This window comes from Podarcis liolepis (assembly GCF_965112155.1).
Source record: "Podarcis liolepis genome assembly, chromosome: 3".
Lineage (NCBI taxonomy): Eukaryota > Metazoa > Chordata > Lepidosauria > Squamata > Lacertidae > Podarcis > Podarcis liolepis.
The window spans coordinates 3,116,788-3,140,658 of NC_139557.1; the positions used below are offsets into that span (position 1 = coordinate 3,116,788).

A 23,871-nucleotide genomic window follows, 5' to 3' on the forward strand; every position below is an offset into this window, starting at 1 on the left:
AAAGTAAAACCAATACACTCTGCTGGATTAGGAGCCAGGTATCTGCTATTCTTTCACAGAGAATAGTTATTTATCTTTGTTCATAAAAATATTTGTAAATTTTAGACTATAAATCTATCATAGAAATGCCAAAGTGGTTTACAATAATATCTCTAAATAATAACAGTATCTAAAAATGAAAACTCAGTGAATCAACTATTATGGAAAAATGTTTTCTTAATTGCCTGCATAAAGTTGGAGGCATGGGAAGCCTTTCAGCAGACATTTACAGGTTGAAACAGAAGGCACCTGCAGCATCTCTATCAGCAAAGCATTCCACAGGACTGGGCTGTCAGCTGAGCTGTCAGATATGAGCCTTGTCATCTTGGCTTGTTCAACCTTGTTCAACCAACCTGCAGTTAATCTCAGTGATCAAACTGGGATGTAAGGGTTCAGGTGGTCCCCAAGGGACCCTGGACCAGTGAGTGTTTGATGGCCAGGGAGTGGCGGAGGGGAGTAGACAGAAGCAAAATATAAAAAGGTAAGGGATAAGCAGAGAATTTAAGAGGAGAACTGGAGGAAGCAACAGCCAAAAAAGGAACAAGGAACTTTCGGGAGAGGCTGGGGATGAGGAATAAAAACCTTCTGCACAGGCAAAAACCTGAGCAGACCACAGCTTAAGTAAATGGATGGGAAAGAAGTTTACTGAAAGGCCATACAGTGTGAGACAGCTCTTGTCTTGAGCAGATGCCAAATATGGGAATATATGTTACAGATTGAGGGTAACTAGCCAATCGAGCATGTACACATTATGCAAATCCTTCACCAACGTAGATATTTGTTTATAAATATTCCCAGAAGCAAACAGATACAAAATGAATGAGTTAAGCCATTTAAGCTCCGGTTCATCACATTTTTATAGCTTTCCAGGCTTGTTCAGACTTGTAAACACCAGACTACATTTTACAAATATTTTAGTTCAGATATATTTCATACCAATTTTGTCAAATTCTCAAGCTGATTGCTGTGCATCTTTCTCTCCTGCCACCTCCCCCCCAGAGAGGAGGACAGAAAGAGGAGACAAGTTCTGCCAACTACTTCTGTGTTTACACAACAAGACAAGGCTGACTAGGGCTGCAACATCATGATATATCAGCAGCTAAATACTAGTATATGCTGATATATCACGATATCTGGAATGTATCTTGGCTGTTTCTTCCTCCCCACCTTAGGATAAAGGCAGGCAAGCAGCAGCCAAGCACACGGAGCCTGAAAAGCACATTCTCAGGCTTCATGTGTATATCTGCCTTTGCCTTCATCCGAGCAGGCGGGCTGAGTCTTTCCTCCTGGAGCGACCAACTGCCTGCAGAGGAAAGATGCAGCCTGCCTGCTCAGGTGAAGGCAACTTGAGCTGCCAATACATGGCAGCTGGGGAGCAGCAATGTATCAGCAGCTCAAAAAGTCTGAAACCGGTATTGCAATGTGAACGCCATATCGGTTTCAGACAATAAATCGGATTATCACCCAGCTTTAAGGCTGACTACATTTATTTTCCCATAAGAGAGACCGGAAGGCCACACTCAGTGTCAAGAGCAATGTAGCAGAGGAAGCTTGGGTAGGGAACAGATTCTCAGCCCCTAGACTCAAGCAGCTGCCATTCATTAGTGGCTTCTAGGAGTTGGTGTTTCAGCCTTGAGAATGTTCACATAAAATGGATAAGAAGAGCGTTGAATCCCTTTCTGTTTCTGTACTGATAAATGTTGGGTGGTTTATTAAAGTAGCCTCTAAAACAAGCTTCTAAGTGGTAGAACATGTGTGTTGCATGCAGAATGACCTTGAGTTGACTCTCAGATTACCCAAGAGCCTATGATGAAGGATGGTAAATCAACATAGCTAGGAAGTGCCTGTGCCTCAATTGTGGAGGACTCATCTGTGTATGAGATAACCCATCATCTTAGAACTGATCCACTTCACATGAATGCTAAGAAACTATGGCACATTCATTCATGCATACAAATCAACTGTATTTTTCTCTCATGGCAGAGAATGAGCTCTACCAAATGGAGTGGCATTCAGGACAGTCTAAAAACTAGAATATGGAGTCTACAAATATATTTAGGCAAGGCACAATGAAACAGACAAGTTACTTGGTGCAATGTGGGCAGCTGTGTAACCTTCCATTTAAGTTAATGAGGGTGAACAAGGTAAGCCATGATTTTATAGGATTTACCTTCCCTTGGGTCTCTGTCTAATGAGCCAACAAAAGGCCCCACCATAAGGCCAGCTAGATAAATTGCAAGCAAATGTGGGCATTAAAGTGATCCTTTAATTTAATTTCCCTCAGATTTGGGATAAATGCAAGCACCACAAATTATGCAATCCATTAAAAACTAGGTCTTTCATTATGCTTGCTGGGGGTGAAACAGATTTCTCTTCCCCTCCCCCCCTCAATAAGCTTACAAAGCTTACCAAGTCAATCCCTTGACAGAAACAAATACGACCACTTAGAAGTCATACAGTGCTTATGAGTATCCAAAATGAATAGGCAGTCCCTGCAGTGCCTTGCTTACCTGGCTTAGGGAAGGAGACACAGGAACTCTGGTAGATTCCTAGAGCCCTCCCACGACCTTCCCACAGCGCAGAAAGCAGCCCTCCACCTTGAAAAGAGGGGTGGTACCAGGGATTCTTGGCTTTATGTGATTTCATGTTTATGCTTGGATGCCCAGAATCAAACACTTGCTTAAGCTGCAAGTTATAAGGCAAAGGGGCCCCTGACTGTTAAGTCCAGTCGTGGACAGCTCTGGGCTTGCGGTGCTCATCTCGCTTTACTGGCTGAGGGAGCTAGCGTTTGTCCGCAAACAGCTTCCAGGTCATGTGGCCAGCATGACTAAGCCACTTCTGGTGAACCAGAGCAGCATACGGAAACGCCGTTTACCTTCCCGCCAGAGCAGTACCTATTTATCTACTTGCACTTTGATGTGCTTTCAAACTGCTAGGTTGGCAGGAGCTGGGACCGAGCAACAGGAGCTCACCCTGTCATGGGGATTCGAATCGCCAACCTTCTGATCAGCAAGCCCTAGGCTCTGTGGTTTAGACCACAGCGCTGAGGCTCCTTGCTTCTACACAGTGCTATTTTTCTTGAAAAATAGATACCAGAACTCGCCATGGAAGCCTCCCATGTTGTCTTATAATGGCAATAGAGCCCACCTGCACCAGAACTGAGCTCCGATGAGTTCTGGCTGAAAAAAAAGCCCTGCTTCTAAAAAAGAGAGAGGTACATACCAATTATGTTGGGGAACTGTAACAGTTCAAAATACATTACTATTGTAAAAGCACTTTGTTAATTTAAGAGAAACAGAAAAAATACTTTCCTCTCCCATAGAAAATTTACGTAATATTTAATATTTAATTATAATATTTATAATCATCAATACAATTTTTATGCTCCAGTATAAAAGATGCATACTTCACTTTAACTGAAATACAGTACAATGAACTGTATATTCATTAACCAAGAATACATTCCAGGAACTTGTTTAGACAAGGGTCTAACCTTTGCACATTAACTATTTGTTAATTAAATCTTAGTGGTGTGCTTAAAAAGCATGGAGGTTAATACCATAGTTGTCAACGTTTCCCTTTTTTAAAGGGAAATTCCCTTATTCTGAATAGGATTCCTCGTAAGAAAATGGAAAAGTTAACATCCATGGTTAATACATATTAAGACTCTCTAGCATTAAATGAGACTCTAGGGTCCTAACACTGGGAGGGTCTAGTGAGCAGCCAAAACACATGCACTCACCTGTACTACCTAACTTTTGGGCATTTTCTGTGGTTGATCCCTATTTGTGGATTGCTCTCCCTAGGGAGGCTTGCCTGGAGCCATCATAATATACTTTTAGGTGCCTCTGGCCTTTAACTAGCGCTGGCATAAGCCCAAATAAAAAAATTCCTTCCAGTAGCACCTTAAAGACCAACTAAGTTAGTTCTTGGTATGAGCTTTCGTGAAAAGAACTCACTTTTCGTGAACCAAGAACTAACTTAGTTGGTCTTTAAGGTGCTACTGGATTTTTTTTTATTTTGACTATGGCAGACCAACACGGCTACATATCTGTAACTGGCATAAGCCCAGAATTTCCTGGGATTCGGCCCTCGGAAATAGTGTCGGGCAAAAGTCACTGAAATATTCAGGAAAATCCGGACATATGGCAACCTATGTTGGAAGCATAAACTTTAGTGAATTTCCTTAAATATAGCTCAGAACTCCATTTTTTTTTTTTTTTTTTTAGGTTTTGTAAAACAACAACAACAACTCAACAACTTTGGCCAAAAATAAAAAAGCTCAACAACTTTGGCCAAAACACATACACACAAACAACCCTACTTTAGCTATCTGTGGCCTTTTCGTTGTGGGTGGGATGTTTTTAATGTATTGCCTCCCAACTTAGTTTTAATGTATCTGTGTTGGGCTTCTTTGGTTGGTTGGTTGTAAGTTGATTTGGGTTGCCTTGGGCAAGATAAATCAACTAACAACTTTAATAAAGAAGGAAAAAATAAATAATAATTGCACAAAATGGCTAGATGCTATTTTATGTGATTAATAGATTTGAGTCATTTGTCCACTGCTTTTGCTGAAGCAAAAATGTCAATAATTATAATTAGATATACTGCAATGGCATAGCTGTGGCACTTTTTAAGAAAAGTGCCAAATTTACACTATTGTACCAATATATGCTAATCATTTTCAGGTTTTGAGCATGTGGTATGGTACAAGTATACATATGTGTGACCAACCAAAATATTATTTCAATTTGAATAGAGTATAACACTAATTGACATTGATTATATATAATCATTAAACATACCAGGATAGTTGTCAACATTCATACAATTGCAATTTATAGAATTTCTAAATATAACACATATGTACACATTGACAAGCATTTAAATAATAAGTCTATTTTAGATACATTTAATATTGCATATGTTCATAGAAACCAAGTAGAAATTAACATATATAATGTTAAAAAGTTTCAATCAGCTTATGCATGCATGTGAAAAAAGCTCAGTGGTACAGCTTCTGGCTTGTATGCAGACAGTCCCAGGTTCTGGGTCAAGTTGCAGCTGCTGCCAAGCGAATACTGAGCTGGACTCAGTAGAAGGCAACTTCCTATATGTCACTGCATGCTATACCACGTTCTCTTGGCTGCACATGCAATACCATACAGCCCAATCAGCATGTATTAGACCACAAATTGCACAATTCTTTTGTCACTATGCTAACAAGTATCAACTGTGTTAACCTCTGCTTTAACAATCTGTATTATAGGCTGTCTCGATTTCTTTTTCAAATGATCAAGAAATAAACAAGCAGAGACTATCCACGTGACTAGTTCTGAAGATTAGATGGTTAAAGAGAAGTAGACAAGCAATAAGAACAGGGTAAGCTTAAAAGAAAGAAACTGCTGCAAGTCCCTTGAGAGCATCTTTCACTACTATCAAACTTAGCCCATATTTGTGCTAGATCTTCACTGCACTTCCATAGGAAATGCATCTAGCATTAAAGAACTAGACTCTATCAGCAGCTGAAAATCACAGTTGCTGAAAACTTTCAACAACATGGTGCCACAGTATGCTATTATGTGATATTATGGTTGCATTCTACACTGTGACAAATATTTGTAAAAACTACTTTTTTCAGTCTTAGTAGAATTTCAGCTATAATTCAAAGAGAAAAGGAAAGACTGAATAAAACAAAAACTAAAAACCATTCAGATATACATCCCCTGATACAGGTGAAGGGAAACAGCTTTTAAAAAGCTAAACGTTTTAAGTCTATGGAATTAAAGGTGTCTGGAAACAAAGATGGATGATTAAATCTGACTATAACACAAAAAACTATGCAATTTTTTTTATGCTGAAGAGTCTGAGCATGCTTGCTTGGGAGCCTTTACTCCATATTTAAGTGGTCACCGGATTATACTTTTAGATTTTATCCTGAAATATCAGGAATAAAGCTCTGTATAAAAAGTCAGGGTTTTAGAAATCCAAGAAAGTACCAGGACACAGGACTCAGACTTTGTTATAAGGCTCTTCTGAATCATGTTTTTAAAATGTAGGTAAAGCTACCATAGAACCTACTTATTACAACAATAAGATAAAATCACTGTTCATGTGATAATGCAAGCTGAAGAGCAATATAATTTCTGCACTTTTGCATGCCATGTGAAGGGCATCAAGAGACAATGAAGATGTGCCACTGTTTGAAGGAAACCTCTTTGTGTGTTACAAAATACATAGGGCACCCCAAATTTCTAAACACCTTATCTCCTGGGAACATTCACCACAGAACCATAGCGTGCCTTCAAACAAATTAGTTTTTGCTTTACAATACAGCTGAAGACTTACACTATCACAAAACACTAATTAAAATATGGACAAACGTATGATTGATAACTGGAGGCTTTCACAATATACGTGGCAGCTTTGCAACTTCTGCTCATATTTAGGTCAACATATGGTAATAAATCTCTGACATTTAAAATAACCTCCACTGAAACAATTGTGGAGTATCCTAGCATAATCTGTCTACCCCAAACCACATTTTATCTTATGGTTATGCTAAGTTCTGTTGTTCTAGTGCACTCTTAAAATAATGGTGGGAAATGTATGTGGAAGGAAATTCAGAGGAACATCATTGCCATTTGCTTTACTGAACTGTGGACAATTTTTCCAAAATACCTATGTAAATATATAGCAAAGCACTAAAGTTTTCCAGTTGTTTCATTTTGTGTGTGTGCGCACCTGCCACACTATGGGAAAGGGAATAGCAATTTAGGTGGTGTGGAGGGAGGATAACGGAGAAGTAAATGAGTCATCTTGAGTTGCTGTAAAGAAGGCGTGATGAGGAAGTGGTAGAGTTATCCCAGAGCCTTCAATGTAGCCTTGCTCCAGAGTTACACTACACTCAAAAATTAAAATGGGCTTTGGCACTCTGGATAGTCACTCAGCACACCTCCCACCACCAGGAAGGGGGGGGGCGCGTTCTTAAAGTGCAGCTGCCTGTACTGCAGAAAGACAACCCCTTTACTAATTCTCCCTGCCACCACCACTGGGTGCCGGGAAGAGCTCTGAGCGGCTGCAGCAGGCAAAGGAGCCATCTATTTAATCGCTCCCCAATCCCCAATGTAGGAGAGTTATTAAACAGATGGCTCCCTTTCTTGAGACAGCTGCTCTGTGTCAAGAGGAAAGGGGGTCAAATATTTAAGCAGCCAACCTACCCAAATGCAGGAATCTGGGTGGGCCCCTTTAAGAACCCTGCTTGTTGCTTGGGCACTGGGGGAGAAAAGAACAGAATGACTCCACAGCAATGAATCAGCCTGTATGATCCCTCTCAATGTCTCAGGCATAGCCTTGCTCTATGTTAGGGACTTCAAGGGGATAAAAATAGTTTCTCTCCCTACTGCAGCTACATGGTGCTCCTCTCTGTGTGGCATCTGCACCACAACTACTTGCTCTGCCTTGTCTCCCAGTAAGCCCATCAGCAACAAAGACATTGGAAAAGCCTCCACAAAGGCATGTTGCCCTGAGTCCCCTCAAACCTGGTGTTGGTCGCCCAAATTCAGTAGTCAGCTTTCAATAAACATCTCAGATTGCTGCAAAATAGAGAGATTGGAAAATCCCTGGGTCAGATTTCAAGCAAAAATTGTAAGTCTTCCTTCTTTAGAGACTTTACGTTTCCCATATCCATTGCTGTACTGAACACCACTACAACTTATAAACCCAGCAAGTACTTGTGTCTCTGGATACCTTTCAGGATGGCGATAGACATAAACAGAACACAGCAGATTATTACTTCTGGTAAGTAATATAGGGAGAAATTTGTCCATCTCACTCATGAATGTGAATGAAGGCATGGCTCATCAGGCGGCATTTACTGGCAAGACAAATTTTTCATAGAAGTCCTAACCTAAAAATAATTTTAGGGCAAGCCCACTTCCATTAATCATCTCCAAGCATTCAGCACTTTTCTTGGCACTAATGGACTGTTGACATCTTAAAACTTTGTCTGGATAGTGTATGAAGGTATCTAGCAACTACTTAATTTCATATTCTCATAAATTGGTGGGGGTTAGGGGGATGAAAGAGAAGAACAAGGCATGCAGATCCTGAAAATTTGAAGCAGTTAAGGTAGATGGTTCCAATAGATTAAAACTGGTAAAATGAAATGGTATTCTGACTGGAGATTCTCAAGGCAGGCAATTTTAATAGGTATTGGCACCCAGATCTCAAGAGAAAGCTCCTATAAGTCCACAAAGAGGATTTTCTAAACTTAGTGTGATTGTTTTTTTAGCTTCTTTATTTTCAATTTCACTTAGATGCATTTCAGTCTACAAAAAATGAAATAGAATATATCTTCTGCAGGAAGTGCATAGGGCTATAATTATTTTATTGTTTCTACAATTCCAGGAAGGCAGCAAAGTGAGCTGGGTTTGCTTGTGCAAGGCTGCTCTAATCTAAAGGTGCGGAAACTGTAAGAAGCAGGCTACCATCTCCTCTGAAAATATTACCAGACTTTGTGCAATTAAAAAGCAGAAAAGAGGGACAAATATAGGTGTATTCTGCTACTGTTAGAGGAACAGAGACAGGTGGGGGTGGGGTTCAACTGTGCAAATCAGGGGTCGGCAAACTACGGCCCGGGGGCCAGATGCGGCCTGAAAGGGTCGCGAATGCAGCCTGCACAGCCATTTGAAAAACCCCACCAAGTGTCCGAGGCCGAAAGGCCGCGTCAGTGTTTACCTCAACGTGGCATGGGGCAGCAAGCATCTGTAAAATCCAATGCAGCCTTTCATTCATTGAGCCACCCCTGACACGCAGCCACCCATGGCTCCCACAGCAGCAGGGGGCTGAGCAGAGAGCAAAGCAGGAGGGAGCAGTGAGGGGGCCAGTGGCTTCAGTGAGCTTGTGGGGCTGGCACTGAGGCTGCAGCTTAAGCTGGGCTTCCTCTTGCATGAGTTACTGCTGCTCGGCTCCTTCCTGGGGCGGCTGCTGCTCTAGCCGTCGCTCTCGCCCTGCCCAGGGGACAGGATCCGGATGAGTCACTGTTTCCTGGCCAAGGGAAGACAGAGAAGGAGGCAAGGCCTCTGCACCTGGACAGACGGTGGACCGGCCCCCGGCCCTACTCCCTTCGTTGTCTGCCGCCCGCCCGCCCGCTTCAGAGGCACCTGGCCAAAGCCCTCTTTCTCTCTGCCTGGGCCGGCGGGCCGGGAAGTGGTGGCTTCGGTGGCAGCGGCAGCTGCTGTCCCTGCCCAGGTTGAGGCCTGTGGCGTTGGCAAGGCCTGAGGAAGGGGGAGGGAGTAGCAAGGGGGCTGGCGGGAAGTTGGAGCCGGTGCTTGGGCCCTCCTCCCAGGGACTGTGGCTGTGGGGACTCCTGACTACAGCTCTTTCTTCTCTCCCCCCCCCCCCCGGTGGCAGTTCATATATTTTTTTCAAAATATAGTCTGGCCCCTCACAAGGTCTGAGGGACAGTGAACCGGCCCCCTGCTAAAAACGTTTGAAGACCCCTGGTCCAAATCATAGACTTCCAGGAAAATCCTCTTAAGGAGGAGGTGCACCATCACCTCCTCCAAGGCAGATGGTTACTTCTCCCTCCTCCACTTACATGCATTACTCATTTCCTGGATCCTATAAGGTTACAGCATTCTTTACAAATATACTTTATATCTGGAACACAAGTACAAAATGACAGAAGCTGCTTACTCTGGAAAATCAAATAGCTGCTAAATCCACAAGGCATCCACTACTAGCATATAAAACGTTAGCTCCAGGACACTCAGGCACACACTGATAAACAGCATATTTAAAGCCACACATATGGAGAAATTGGCATGTGCAGACTTCCCTTGTGCTTACTCCCTCATGTGCTCCGCATGGTCCTTCAACCCTCTGGAGCAGATTCCAAGTGAAGACAGGGAGAAGGGTCTAGTGGGGAAGTCTTGCTGTGAGATCAGGAGTCCATTCCATTGATACACGGACAGCAATTAATACAACCCAAATCTGTGAAACTATCAAAGGGTTAGTTTGGCCCTCTCAAGCCACTCAAGCAAGTACTTAATTAGAACACAATATTAAGCGGTGGCCGGCATTTTTAAATTTCCCAGTATGTGCTGCTACTTTTGAAAGAAAAAAATTAGGAGTGATTAATACAAAAGGAACACACAGTGATAGCAGAGCAGCAGCTTACAACAGACATCATTTTCATTTCCTAGATTCTCTGATTTTAGTGAAGATTTAAATTTCTCAGTGATTTGTGCTAATAGCATTAATGTCTGCACTCACACATTAAAAGTGTGTATTTATTCATGTACTGAGGACAATTATCTAACTGTGGGTTAGTTATTGCAATGAGTTTTAGTGTACAGTACTTAGTTTGGATTGTATTTGTCTCTGTAAACCACCCAAATAACTTAAGTTATATGGGTGGTATACAAATGTAATAAATAAATAGTTTTAACTTAATTGTATTCATGAATAAGAAGCAAGCGTAGGTTGCACAATTAAAGAGGCTGAATATTGACCTTGCATACATTCACACACCCTGGATAATAGTTACAGTGGTACCTCGGGTTACATATGCTTCAGGTTACAGACTCCGCTAACCCAGAAATAGTGCTTCACGTTAAGAACTTTGCTTCAGGATGAGAACAGAAATCGTGCAGCAGCAGCATGGGAGGCCCCATTAGCTAAAGTGGTGCTTCAGGTTAAGAACAGTTTCAGGTTAAGAACAGACCTCTGGAATGAATTAAGTTCTTAACCCGAGGTACCACTGTATTAGGAAACAGCGGGTGGGGAATGAGAGCCGCTAATGCACAAGACATCCCCCCCCCTGCCCCAACACCTCCCCAAATCTGTTGTGGGTGGGTTCCCCAACCCTCCAATCATCACACATACAGTGAAGGAAAAAAGTATTTGATCCCCTGCTAAATTTGCCCATTTGCCCTCTGACGAAGAAATGACCAGTCCATAAATTTAATGGTAGGTTTATTGTAGCTGTGAGAGACAGAATAACAACATGAAAACCCCCAGAAACCCAGAAGACAAAAGTCAGAGACTGATGTGCATTATAATGAGTGAAGTAAGTATTTGATCCCCTATCAACGAGCCAGATGTCAGGCTACCTGGTATCTTCACTGTATGTAATGATCTGAGATTAGAAGAACCTGCTGTAAGGGAGAGGTCTTACCTGTAATCCCAGCTCATTACACTATCTGTACAAAAGAAACCTGGCGACAGAAGCAATCCAGATTCCAAACTAGCCACCATGACCAAGACCAAAGAGCTGTCCAAGGATGTCAAGGACAAGATTGTAGACCTGCACAAGGCTGGACTGAGCTACAAGACTATTGCCAAGCAGCTTGGTGAGAAGGTGACAACAGTTGGTGCAATAATTTGCAAATGGAAGAAACACAAAATATAGGGAGATTTGGGGCAGAAAAATGAAACTGATAAGAAAGGACTAAATCCTCCTTTCCCCCACATGCTATGGGGATCAGGACTGAGCCATTATTATTATGGATTAAATCTGTTAGCTGCTTGTCTAGTACAAGGCAACTCAAAAGTGACTTACAACCAAAAACAACCCCCCCACACACACACATAGATATATTAAAACCAAGAAGAAAATACATTAAAAGTATTCCACCCTACTACAGCTCCTATTTTTAAAAAGAGAGAAAAAGGGCAGACATGAATTCATACTTGGTTTAATCAGGGATTTTTCAGACAGAACTCACTGGAATTGCGTGCTGACAGCTCTCAGCTGGGTCCCGGAAGTGGGGGGAGAGACTTGACCAGCCTCAGCAAAGCTCTGCTGCACCTCCAGCTCACCAGGGAGGCACAGGTGAGCCAGAGGCGCAGTGGGGCTTTGCTGAGGCTCTTCAACCTCCCAGCTAACAGCTGATGTGCGGGAAACCTGGAAAAGCAAGTAGGAGATTGTTAAACTGCTCCACTGAGGCACAGGCAGCTACCCACCCCGCAATGGAGCAGTATAGGGAAGTCGCCACCTGTGCCTCAGCAGTGGCGAAGCTACATGCTCCGCTACTGGGGGCAGAGAGCACGTGGGGGCATGGCACATATCCCGGTGACGTGGTACACTGCCCGTGAGAGTGTGGCACATGTTCTGGGGCGTGGCACACTGTCTGTGGGGTTGTGGCACCCGGCGCATGGGAGGGGTGCGCAGCACGTGTCCAGGGAGGCCGCTGTGATGGCACCCTACTGGAATAGTAGTGCGGGGGGCGGTCTGCTCCCTACACACTCCCGTTCCTTCGCCGCCTTCGCATGGGTGGGCAGACTGCCTCTTTCTCCTGGGAGGAAGAACCAGTCAACCTGCCCCTCGCCTGCCTGTGCAAAGGTGGATGAAGCAGCCCTGCAAACAGAGTGTGACAGGCTCCATTCCCATGACTGCCTCAGCTACTGCCGCTGCCTTCGCACGGCCACCTGGTGTGTGTCTGTGTACATCACTTCTAGTTTGGACCTCATACTCTCCCCTTAAATCAGCCAGTCAAGGAATCAGGCAACAGTTACCTGGGGGGCGGGGGGTAACTGCAATTTTTTGTAGCTGGAGAGCAAAACTTCAATGGGAGAAGATAAGGACCCCTGACTCTGCCTACTTACAGCTCTCCGTGGAACTTAACATACAATCCTTTCTTGGTGTCTTCTACACACACACACATACACATACACACACACACACACACACACACACACACACACACACTTGGGAGTGTATCCCAAGGTTCTCTGAGAAGAAACAGTTGTGTACAGGATAAAGCATCAATCTACGCACTATTAATACAGTGGGCTGCTGAACTGATCAAAATTTGGACCAGGCCGAAGAAGATACATACATATGGGGCAGGGTTGGACAATACATTTGATACTATTTCTAAAATGAAGCTACTGACTTCTTAAATATGAAGCTCCTACACATAACAAAATTGCTGAGAAGGTTATGGGGATAAGAAGAGAAAAGACATTTAAAACAAGTCCAAAATCTAGTGTGCAGTATTGGAAGCAGTGTTAGAAACCTCAGATATAAATTTATTGCCAAATGGCAGCTTAAGCCTAGGTTATGGTCACCACAACGGAATGTCTAGGCACCATTTTCTTCCAAATAAGGTTGGTTGTTATTATCATTATTCCTTTCATTTCTATACCACCTGATATTTTAAAGGAAAAATCTCAAAGAAGCCCTACATCTTTGGAATGACCTTCCCTGCCACTCCCTAGCTTTCGTTCCACTAGAAACTGAAGATACCAGCTTGACTTTAGCCAAGTCTTTGGAGAGGGGCGTTAGGTACACTACAACGCCAGAATGTTGATCTGTTGCTGCTGTTTGTGCTTTAATTTGGATTTTGCACAATTTTACTTCTTGTCTTTGTTTTTATGAAGTTTATGTGCCATATTTCCATCCTGGCACCATTGGGTTAAAGGCAGATGATATGTATTTTAAATAAATACCGTATTGGCCTGAGTGTAAGTCTCACTTTCCCCCCAAATTCCAACTGTGAAAAGTGTGGCTTATATTCACAACCTTACGGCATGCAGCCAGGAGCATGGGGTGAACCGCGCCAGGAGCATGGCAAAGCAGCACCCGCCCCATGCGTAGTCCCCCGTCCTCTCCCCAGAGCAAGGAAGGGGAAAGGCCGCCGGCAACGCAGCGTGGCTCCCCTCCCCAATATGCAGCCAGGAGCAGCGAGGAATGGAGAAGCTTATATTTGGGTATTTTTTCTTTCCCCTCCTTCAATTTTAAAGGTGCGGCTTATATTCGTGCCAATATGGTATATGAACATTGAAATAAAAGCTTCTTGCATCCTTTATGGTTGCCCCCTGCTTACACTGTGCATTTTGCATTGCATTTATGACTTGGCAACTTCCAGGCCCTGCAGAAGGCATTCTCTTAATATCTGCAACAGTGAGCTGACCTAAGAACCCACCACCACCAAACTCAAGATCACAGAGCTCTTCTCTACAGCAGGTCAAGCTGGTAAACAGAATTCCTTTATTTTATTCTCAGCATTCAATTGTGGAAAAACTATGGAAAATAAAAACCTATGGCAAACATATTTAATAAGAACTGGACTCAAGAACGACTCCTTTTACCAAACTACATACATTTAGTTTAAAACGCAGGGACTACCTCCAATCAAGTGCAAGTGATACGGAACTATTACACACTGATACGAAACGAGCCCTCTATTTTCAAAGGGCAGCATTCAGCAGAAGTGTTAAATTTTACAATTCACATGCCAAGCTAAAAGAAAATACATTCCAAGATAACGTGTGCTTGCCAACACATGGGCAAAATGAAGTGAATTAAGGAAGTGACACCCACTTGTAAAGGAATCTCCTCGTTTCCTGGCATGTCTTAATGGATACATTGTATTTTTGCACGTGGGAGAAATATTGCAGAGCCATCAGATGAGCTTGAGTACATGAAGTGCTCAGCCATGCGTGCAGAAGAGGTCTTGTGAAAATATAGATCTCTATGAAAGCTTATGCATAGGGAACTAAAATCAAGGAAGCATCTAGTGTAGAAGGTTTTCAACCTTTTTGAGTCTACGGCTACCTTGGACAACCACATTTATTTCTGCGGCTCCCCTGGGGGAGCCACTTACACTGGGTTTCTATTACAGTAAGTGGAGAATCCCCCATTTCGCCCCACCCCTTTTCAGCACCATTTTTGGCACGTGTGTAATTGGGAGCGCATGTGTCTAAGGAAACACAAACAACACCGCTGCTGTGCAGGGCTGAGTTGACAAACATGGCAGCCCCAGCCTGCCTTTCCCTAAATTAGTGTACACGTAGTGGGGAGAGGGGTGCAGAGGGCAAAACAGGATTAAGATCGGAAGCAGAAATATTTTGTCATTTCCGCGGGAAGAAAAGCAAGAAACACACAACGCAGGACACACATGCAAATATGGTTCTTTCCTGCAACGTCCTCCCTGTCCCCATAAAGCTGGGCGACTGTTAAGGAGGAGGGGGTTACCTGGGAGGAGAGGTAGAGAAGAAAAGAAAAGAAAAGGGGATAGGGATGTTGTGTGTAGAAGGAGAGAGGAACATAGAAGACACTCCTCACTTTCAGGGTTATTTTTAAATCCCTCCTTATAGAGCACATACACATCCAGGCACACAACCATGAAGCTACTTGGTTATTTTCTTGCATTCCTCCAGCCCTCTGTATAAAACTAAGGAACTGTTAGTTATTGAAGTGGAGGAGGATTTTTGTTACTGTGTGTATGGAGATTTAAGAAAATAAAAGCCACTCAAAAGGGTTTCCCCACTTCTTTTGCCAGTGCAAGTTAAAGCTGCAGACTCCCCTGAATGCTCCTCAGAGAGAAAGAGAGAGATAATGCAGGAAGATATGGACTACAAGTTAATGAAGAACGCTCCCCCGGCTCCCCTGAATGTTCCTCAAGTCACCTCAGGGTGCCACGGCATACCGGTTGAAAACCAATGGCCTAGACCAATGTCCTGCCCTGCAATGAAATGAAGCAGTGTATCACTCTTGCTCAGATGCACATACACTCATAGCGCTATCCCACACTTGAAGCCACTGCAGGCAAAGCAAGCACCAATAAATGAACCAATCGTGATATTCTGCTTGCAAACCTTCTCTCTCTCTCCCGAAGTTGCTAGAATGTGCCCCTTATAAGACAAAGCTTACAGTTAGGTACAGTTTTAGCAGCATGTAGCATCACTGGGTGTTCATAAAAGGCTCAAGAGCCCCACAATTCCAGACAATTTCTAGAGCAAGTAGGAAGTCATGATATCAGAGAAGAAAGTAGGGTGGGACGAAGAGGATCGCATACCAAGGTAATGATTTTTCCTAATCCACAGATCTGCACATGCAATAATAGGATGCACACAATAATGCGTACACACACTCCAAACAGATGGCTAGCACAGAGTTTATAAACCTCAAGCACATTGGACAATACCATCCACTTCCACAAATTACCAAGACCACATGCAGACAAGTCATGACCACCAGCAGTTGCCCAGGGTCGAGATTTGTGCCTAAGAGGCTGGAATGTTCACAGCTAGCAAAGTGTACAATGGCTGATTCTTTACTTTGAGAGTTGCAGTGTCCCCTTCTACAGACAGAAGGCTTGCCTATAAAGATATTTAGTGCAAAATACCCATTAACTTTGACAATAACTTGTAGGTTATATGATGAGGCTGATAGGAGTGGGGGGAAGAGAAAACAGAATTGCAATCAGACCTAACATCCTATTTTCTATAATGGCCTGCTGGCAATTTTAGACATACTATAACTAACAGGATCAGCTCCAGGACTATCCATTTTTAATAGTTAGCATTGTTAGGGTCAAGAATTATGGAAATCCCTAAAACTGAAGACAGAAAATCTCTTTACTATATGCAGGGCAGATGAGGCTCTGCCATGATTTAATCCATTTTTAGAGAGAGCCAACTATAAAGATGCAGAAAAGTAGAGCAAAAGCAGTTTCCCATTAACTTTGCACAGCCAAGTCCCACTTCATTTCAGAAGTATTTGGATGAACATATAAAAGGACAACAAAAGTTAGATGCAGCTTCATTTGAAATGAATGAAAATGTAAGAGTTCTTCAACAAAGTAATTAAGGATTATTTTCACACCCATACATAAGTAGCTCAGATCTTTGAGGAATAGATCTGAACCACTCTCCCCACCCCTTCCACCACTTTCATGAACAATCTTTTCTTACAACCCCACTTTCCTCCCTAGTGTATTTTAATACTTCATTGTTGGTCAGTTTAACATATGAATGGTCTATTATTGCTACAAAAATAGCATTGTTTTGTTGGAATGTTCAAATGCCAGTACATTAAAATAAGATCATGTTAGCTAGAGTCTTAATCAAAAGGACACTTACAATATGACCCCCAGGGCAGACATTAGAATCATGATCCTTAATTGCCACATCATGGCAGACTTGTCCTCTTAAAGGCAAAGGACAGGAAAGCATTTTAATCCTATCTTGTTGTTGTTGTTGTTGGGCCAATTTTCCTGCCTTCCTAAAACCAACACACATAGCATTTAACTTAGGAGGTCTAAACTGTTCACCGACATACCAAAATAAGCATCAAGACACCAAAAGGAATCCAGAAGGCACTTTGTTGCCAAAATATAGTCATCCACAGTTTTGCACAGAAAGTGCTTATAATTTTAGCTTTAACACAGATGGACTGTATTTCAAGACTGCTCACTCCCCCTTACAGAGAACAGTTGAAATTCAAGATATCCTTTGAGTTAGGTCCAAGTCTATGCAAAGTCAAACATACAAAAACCTCTTGAAATGAATGGGCTTAGGCATGCTTAGATTCACATGTGATCAGGTGGCACATTTTCTAAATGTAACAATAATGCCCCTATTGCAGGCAAAAATCCTGCAAACATTCATCCTAAAAAGATGAACTCACACAAATTGCTGAACTGCCCAAGAATGAGCTGTTTCATCCCAAGATAGCTTAATTAGCCCTCTCCACAATCACTACAAGCAGGGCTACCTAGGGGCCATATTGCACTGCAGGGAGAAGCGATCAAGACTTGACGAAGCTCTCTTTCTTTGCAGCTTGTATTTGATGTTTTAATATTTGTTTCGTTTTTCTGTAAAGGACTTTGTGTGTTTCACCTGTAATATAGCACCTAAATATATTAAATAAATAATATTGTCCTGCCTCTGGTAATGAGTTTGGCTGCACATCAAATGAAGATGTATGACAGAATGAGAGATGACAAAGATTTTCACTCTCATACATAACTTCAGACATTGAGAGTGTCTACAGCCAAAGTGACACTGACTCAGAGTACGCAAGTTGGATCAGGGATTAGCATAAAGGTAAAGAGAACCCTGACCATTAAGTCCAGTCACGGATGACTCTGGGGTTGCAAGCGCTCATCTCGCTTTACTGGCCATTTGTCTGCAGACAGCTTCCGGGTCATGTGGCGAACCAAAGCAGCACACGGAAACGCTGTTTACCTTCCTGCAGGAGCGGTACCTATTTATCTACTTGCACTTTGACGTGCTTTCAAACTGCTAGGTTGGCAGGAGCAGGGACTGAGCAACGGAAGCTCACCCCATCCCAGGGATTTGAACCACCGACCTTCTGCAGGATCTAATCATTGTACTAAAAAAGTACAATGTAAAAAGAGGAAGAGTGTTATATCACAACATTCTATTGCAATACTTTTAATTGGATCTTGGTTGTAAACCCTTCAGGGATAAACCCTTCAGACAAGGCAGACTTTAAAGCAATGCTAAAATAATGCCAGGTAAACAAATAAAAAACAACAACAAAACCAACAATTTCATGATTATTCCTAGAAATATCCCAATAAAGAAAGTTATATACCACCAGCTGAAATTTTGGCTGTCAAAAGCTTCTTCTCCTCCCCTAAGCAGGACGTGGCTACCCAGGACACTTCTGGGAATCATAGAATCAGAGTGACTGAATATATTTTATTAAATCCAGAGGCCACCAGTGAATTGGGTGGAGTGAAATCACAGACACACACTTGGGAAACAGCAGCAGATGGGTCCTCTCTCATTCTTAAAGTTGTGTTGTTATGCTTTCTTCCCATGTTTCCAGTACCTCTAGTGGGTATAGGACAAGTAGAAAGTTCACCTGTTGAATTTCTGCTTATGATTCAACCCTCTCCCTAAGAAAGGGATGGTTTTAAGTAAACTTACTGAATTAACTGTGGCAAATGCAGTCCAGCTGAAGTTTTAGAAATTGCACTAAACAGTAACGTTTTTTGTATGAAACTTCCCACCCCAATCTTAGAAGACAATTTTTTCACAATTATGTTGATCCAGTAAACAATCCATTTCCAAAGAAGCTAGGCTAAAAACAGAACTACAAATCAGGAAGTCCCCTGTCTCATGAACTTACTAGGGGGCCTCAGGCAAGTCACTCTACCATACAGCCCTAAATACAGCATGGGGATAACCTTGCAGAGTTACATCAAGGTAATGCATGAAAAGGACCACAAATACCAAGTACAAAGGGAGCAGTGCGACTAGGATGATAAAAGGTCTGAAAACCAAGCCTTATGAGGAACAATTGAAGGAGTTAGGTATGCTTAGTCTGGAGAAGAGAAGACTGAGAGGTGATATGAAAGCCATCTTCAAAAATTTGAAGAGATGTCTCATGGAAGATGGAGCAAACTTATTTTATGCTGCTCTAGAGGGTAGGATCCAACCCCATGGATTCAAACTGCAAGTAAGGACTAAACATTAGGAAGAACTTCCAGATGTTAAGCGCTGTTTTACAGCAAAATGGATTCCCATGGAAGCTGATGGACTCTCCTTCATTGGAAGTTATTAAGCAGAGGTGAGGCAGCCATTTGTCAGGGATCCTTTGCTGAGATTCCTGCATTGCAGGGGGTTGGACTAAATGACCCTCGTGAGTTCCTATTAACCTCATGATTCTTTGAGTGCCCTGCACTCAAAGAACGTAACAGCAAGAATTAGAAAACAGGTTTTATTTATTTATTCCAAAACATCCACACACACACACAGTATATGCAGTACCCACTACTGAGAAATGCCAAGTATTCTCTATCTAAACTGATATTGCAGAACGGAATAGTGAACACAGGTATTGCATTCTGTCAAAGAGACTGCATTCTTTTAAGTTAATATTGGCTAAAGCAAATATTTCTTTATTCTTTTTTACTGCGAAGAGAAGCAGAAGCCTACCAGTTTTTAAAGCATACTTTGCAGTGAATGTGTATGTGGGGGACAGGCCCATACAGCTGATTGGCTAGACTGTTCTGACTAATTTAAACTATGTCCCATTGGGTTACTGCAACACAGAATTCTTGTCTGACTAAGCAAATAACTTGAGATAATTCCCAAGGCTGAATCTTGGCTGTTCCCATTCCAGAGTTGAAAGAAAGTATTTTCAGACAAAAGCAGAAGTCAGACATACGCAGAGAGAAATGAATAATATTGTCAGCACTGCTAAGTCCTTTACATATCCCTCTGGCATCAACAACTTACAGTCAAACCTCGGTTGTTGAATGCAATCCATTGCGGAAGACTGTTCGACTTTTGAAACATTTGACAACTGAGGTGTGACTTCCGATTGGTTGCAAGAGCTTCTTGCACTCCAGCAGAAGCCGCATTTCGGTTGCGAAAAACGTTTGAAAACCGGAGCATTTACTTCCAGGTTTTTGGCATTCGGGAGCCAAAACGTTCGAAAACGGAGCCATCTGAGAACCAAGGTTTGACTGTATCAGGTTTGTGGGGCTACCGAGAGCCTGTCTTGGTAACATTAGAAGGACGTGTTACAAGACAAAGAAAATTCACAGAGTTGCATAAAAACTGTCCAAACCTGCACATATCTAATAAATGCTTGATGTGACCATATAATCCTGGTGAACAAGCAGTAATTATTTTTACAGGGACAGAATAAGTGCAAAGCAAAGCATTTATAAAGGGAAATTTGCAAACTGCCTTCTGTCCCTTTTGGAGACGAGAGGCAGTAATCATCATCTGAAGAGGCAACAGCATGTTCAAGTAACAGCAGCTCATTCCAACAGAACATGTTACTTACCATTTCTTAGTGCACTCAACCATTAGTTCCTGGTAAGAGGCCACAAACTGGAACTTGGATGCATGTTTTCCAACACGTTGCAGTCTTTTCCATACTGAAGCCATGATAACAAGCAGCTAAAAAAGCCAAAGCCCCAACAGATGTAGAAAGTCTCAGGTTGAGCAAGGCAGGTATAATAGTTTGTTTGTGCTAAGCAAGCTACATGTAAGTCTAATAAAAACAATGGAGGCAGAAGATGTTGAAAGGATGCTCAGGGTGCATGTTCCGGATATCCCCTTCCCAGAGTAAATCTTCTTTTTAGTGAACAGCACATTGTTGAGTGGGTACAATCATGAACCACGACAAGGAGAAAATGCAAGTGCAAGGAAGTTTCCTCATAGAGTCATCCTTCTTCTTCATGGGCTCAAATGAGGTTCAGGCTGTCAGACTGGAAAGCAAAACAGAATTCAAGTGAGGCAGTGGCTGTATGTGCTGTATCTGATAATGTTACAATTGTGGGAAATTTCTTATGTGCTTTTCATATGGCATTCATGGACCCGCAAGACTGTACACATGAGAGAGAGAAAAAGAGACCCACACCCCTTACCAAACCCTCATAAGAGAGGGAGAGAAATGCAGAAGCAATTTCAGGAATGCAAGCCACAAGTCTGTCTGGAAACAAACCAATCAGTTATTTTAGCAGCACACTCATCCTCCCAAACAACTTAAACAAAATGCAAAAAATCAGGAGGGCCACCCTCCAGCATCTCTTGGAAGCCGGGCTACATATCGAGGCGCTGCCAATAGTACACACAGAGGGAGCTGCGAGAAGTTCTTTGTTTCCATGCTGATGACAAAAAGGTGTAACAGTTGTTTCTTCCCTCATCTCCTTTCTACAGGGGAATCTGTGCATATTGGGGAAGTCCGAGCACACTAGCGGTGCTGGTGTTGCAGTAGCAGCAGCAGCAGGCAGTTAGACTGAGGGTGCAAGAGGGCAAAAGACCTTTCCTGAGCTTCAGCAGCTTAGGGCAGGGATATCCTTTTCCTCCACCGAGTAGCAAACAGATCCCCTTCCATCTGTGGCGCTACTTTCCAGCCACGAAAACAGGGCAGGGGCTGTACGGAAAGTGCAGCTATTTACTTCATCTGGACAGGGGGAAGAGGAAAGGGAAAGCGCAGCAGCAGCAGCAGCGGGAGCCTCCATGGGCAGGAGGCCGGCGAGGGGCTCGGGGAGCGGGTGGCGAGCAGAGGCCGCTTCTTTCGCCGCCGGGCGACCTCTCCAGCTTCAGACATTTCCCCGCTTCGCGAGACACCTCGCCTGCTGCATTGTGTCTGCCCGCCTCGCTTGAGGGGCGCTCCCGACACTCGGCTCGGGCGCGGGTGAAGGCGAGGGCTCGGCTGCTGCTGCTGCTGCCCCTTCTCCATCCCCGGCGCTGAGGGACCTCGGAGGACCTCGCTGCTGCGCGGCGGGCGGGCGGGGTACGCGCGGAGAAGCCGCAGGGCGACGGCGGGCAGGGATGTGGCGCTCGCCCTGCCGCCGCCGCCTCCGGCTCTTACCTTCTTCCCGGCCAGGCGAGGGGCTGCGTGGGGCTGTCACACACCCCGGCCAGGGCTGGGGCTGCCCATGGCAACCGCGCGGCAGCTGCTGACCCGCCTCGCTCCAGGCAGAAAAGGGTGAAATAAGAAAGCCCCGGCCAGGGAGGCGGCGGCGGCGGCGGCGGCGCTGCTTCTCCTCCTCCGGGACCCCGAAGCAGCAGCAGCAGCAGCAGCTCCGGCTCCTCGCATTCCACAGCCGCCACCCTCCCGCTGCCAGAGGTGCGCACCTCACACCAACTTTCGCCCAGCAGGCGCAACCGAACCGGCGCCGCTCGGAGCACGCCATTGGCAAAACGGGCGGGAGCCCTCCCCAAGCCGGCGAGCGCATTGGTCGCGGGGCCGCGTCGATCATTGGCCGCAAGGCGCGCGGGGGGGGGGAGCGGAGGGTAAAGCGAAACCCTCCTCGCAAGTTAATGGGCGGGGTCGGGAAAGGGAGGAAAGAGAAGGGGCGGGCTCGCCTGCCGCCGCCACACACACACTCGCCTCAGCCTCGCCCTTTCCATTGGCTCGCAGCGCCGCCGCCGGGGCGGGGTTGTTTACACCGAACGGCCCGGTCATTGGGTGGCGCTGGCGCCCATCTGCGGAAAGTTGCACGCGCCGGGGTTTTGTGGGAAAGAAGGCAGCTGCCGCTGGGTGGGAGCGGGGGGGGGGGAGGCTGAGGCGCCCGGCGCGGCCTGCCTGGTGGTGGCTCCTGCGGATCTCGCTCCCTTTGCACACACTGTTTGAATGGCGACGCCCAGCAACTGGAGGGACGGCCGGTCCCCTCACGACCCCTCAAATATTCTGCTGGGGGGCGAATAACTCGGCCCCTCGGAGTTGCCTCTTATGCCCCCCCCACTACGCCCTCCACTTTCAATAGGTTGCTCAGAAGTAAAAGCTTCCAAGCTGTTTAAATGATTTTGATGATGATTTCATAAATTGGTATACTGCCCTCCATCCAAAGATCCCAGACGGCTGACAGCAGAAAAATACAGAGGGAGAATAGAAAATACGTACAATGAAACAAAACAAAACCAATAATTCCCCTACTGTCCCACAAAATTATGGCTAATTAAACAATCTATGGCCTTTTAACCACTGCTGGGAGAGTGTAACTGTTTCATATTATTTTATTAATATTTCATTAAAAGAATTTCAGTTACAGAAAATAAGGTGATGAAAGAACAAAGAAAAAAGTGCAAAAAACACCAATAAGAAAGAAGGATACAGTATAATACGGTAAATATAATCAGTTACAGTTCCATACATGATTATATAAATATATTATTAGTAATAATAATGTCCAAATACATATATGGTTATTGGTAACCTACTGTATTCTGCACAGACTCATTCCAGATGTCAATATATTTATCCAAACCAAGTTACGTCTATAAGCAATCAGGTCATATGTTGCAGGTGTTGTCATATCAATCAATTAAGGGGGATCATATTTTTATTCTTCTAATTCATCAATACTGGTCTCTTGGCCACAGGGTGCGCATAATCCATTTTTGTTGTCCAGTTTGTTGTTATGGTATGCAGGCCTCTTTTTTTTAGCCCAAACTCACCAGAACTCAGTTCCAGTATCTCTCAGGTGGGGACCATTGCCATTGACAGAACAAGGGAGGCGTTCATAGTGAGTTCCAGTACCTCTTTTTCTAGTAAAATAGCACTGATACAGTAGTATGTACTTGTGTGTGTTTATATTGTAA

General features: G+C 43.9%; 1 protein-coding gene across 11 annotated transcripts in view; it reads right to left on the reverse strand.

Annotated features, from left to right (window-relative positions):
• Window positions 1-22,494, reverse strand: part of EHBP1 (EH domain binding protein 1) — a 273,433-nt gene extending 250,939 nt beyond the window's left edge. For 2 of the 11 annotated variants that reach the window (XM_083495129.1, XM_083495124.1), the window contains exons 1-2: window positions 22,405-22,494; window positions 20,603-21,029 (exon numbers count right to left, since the gene is read on the reverse strand). In XM_083495129.1, the coding sequence (XP_083351255.1) occupies window positions 20,603-20,706 (104 nt within the window). In that variant the 5' untranslated portion in view covers window positions 20,707-21,029; window positions 22,405-22,494. Of the gene's footprint in view, window positions 1-20,602; window positions 21,030-21,395 lie in introns of all 11 variants that reach the window. The other 9 variants (XM_083495130.1, XM_083495125.1, XM_083495122.1 and 6 more) reach the window with 6 other exon arrangements.
• Window positions 22,495-23,871: the final 1,377 nt, after the last annotated feature.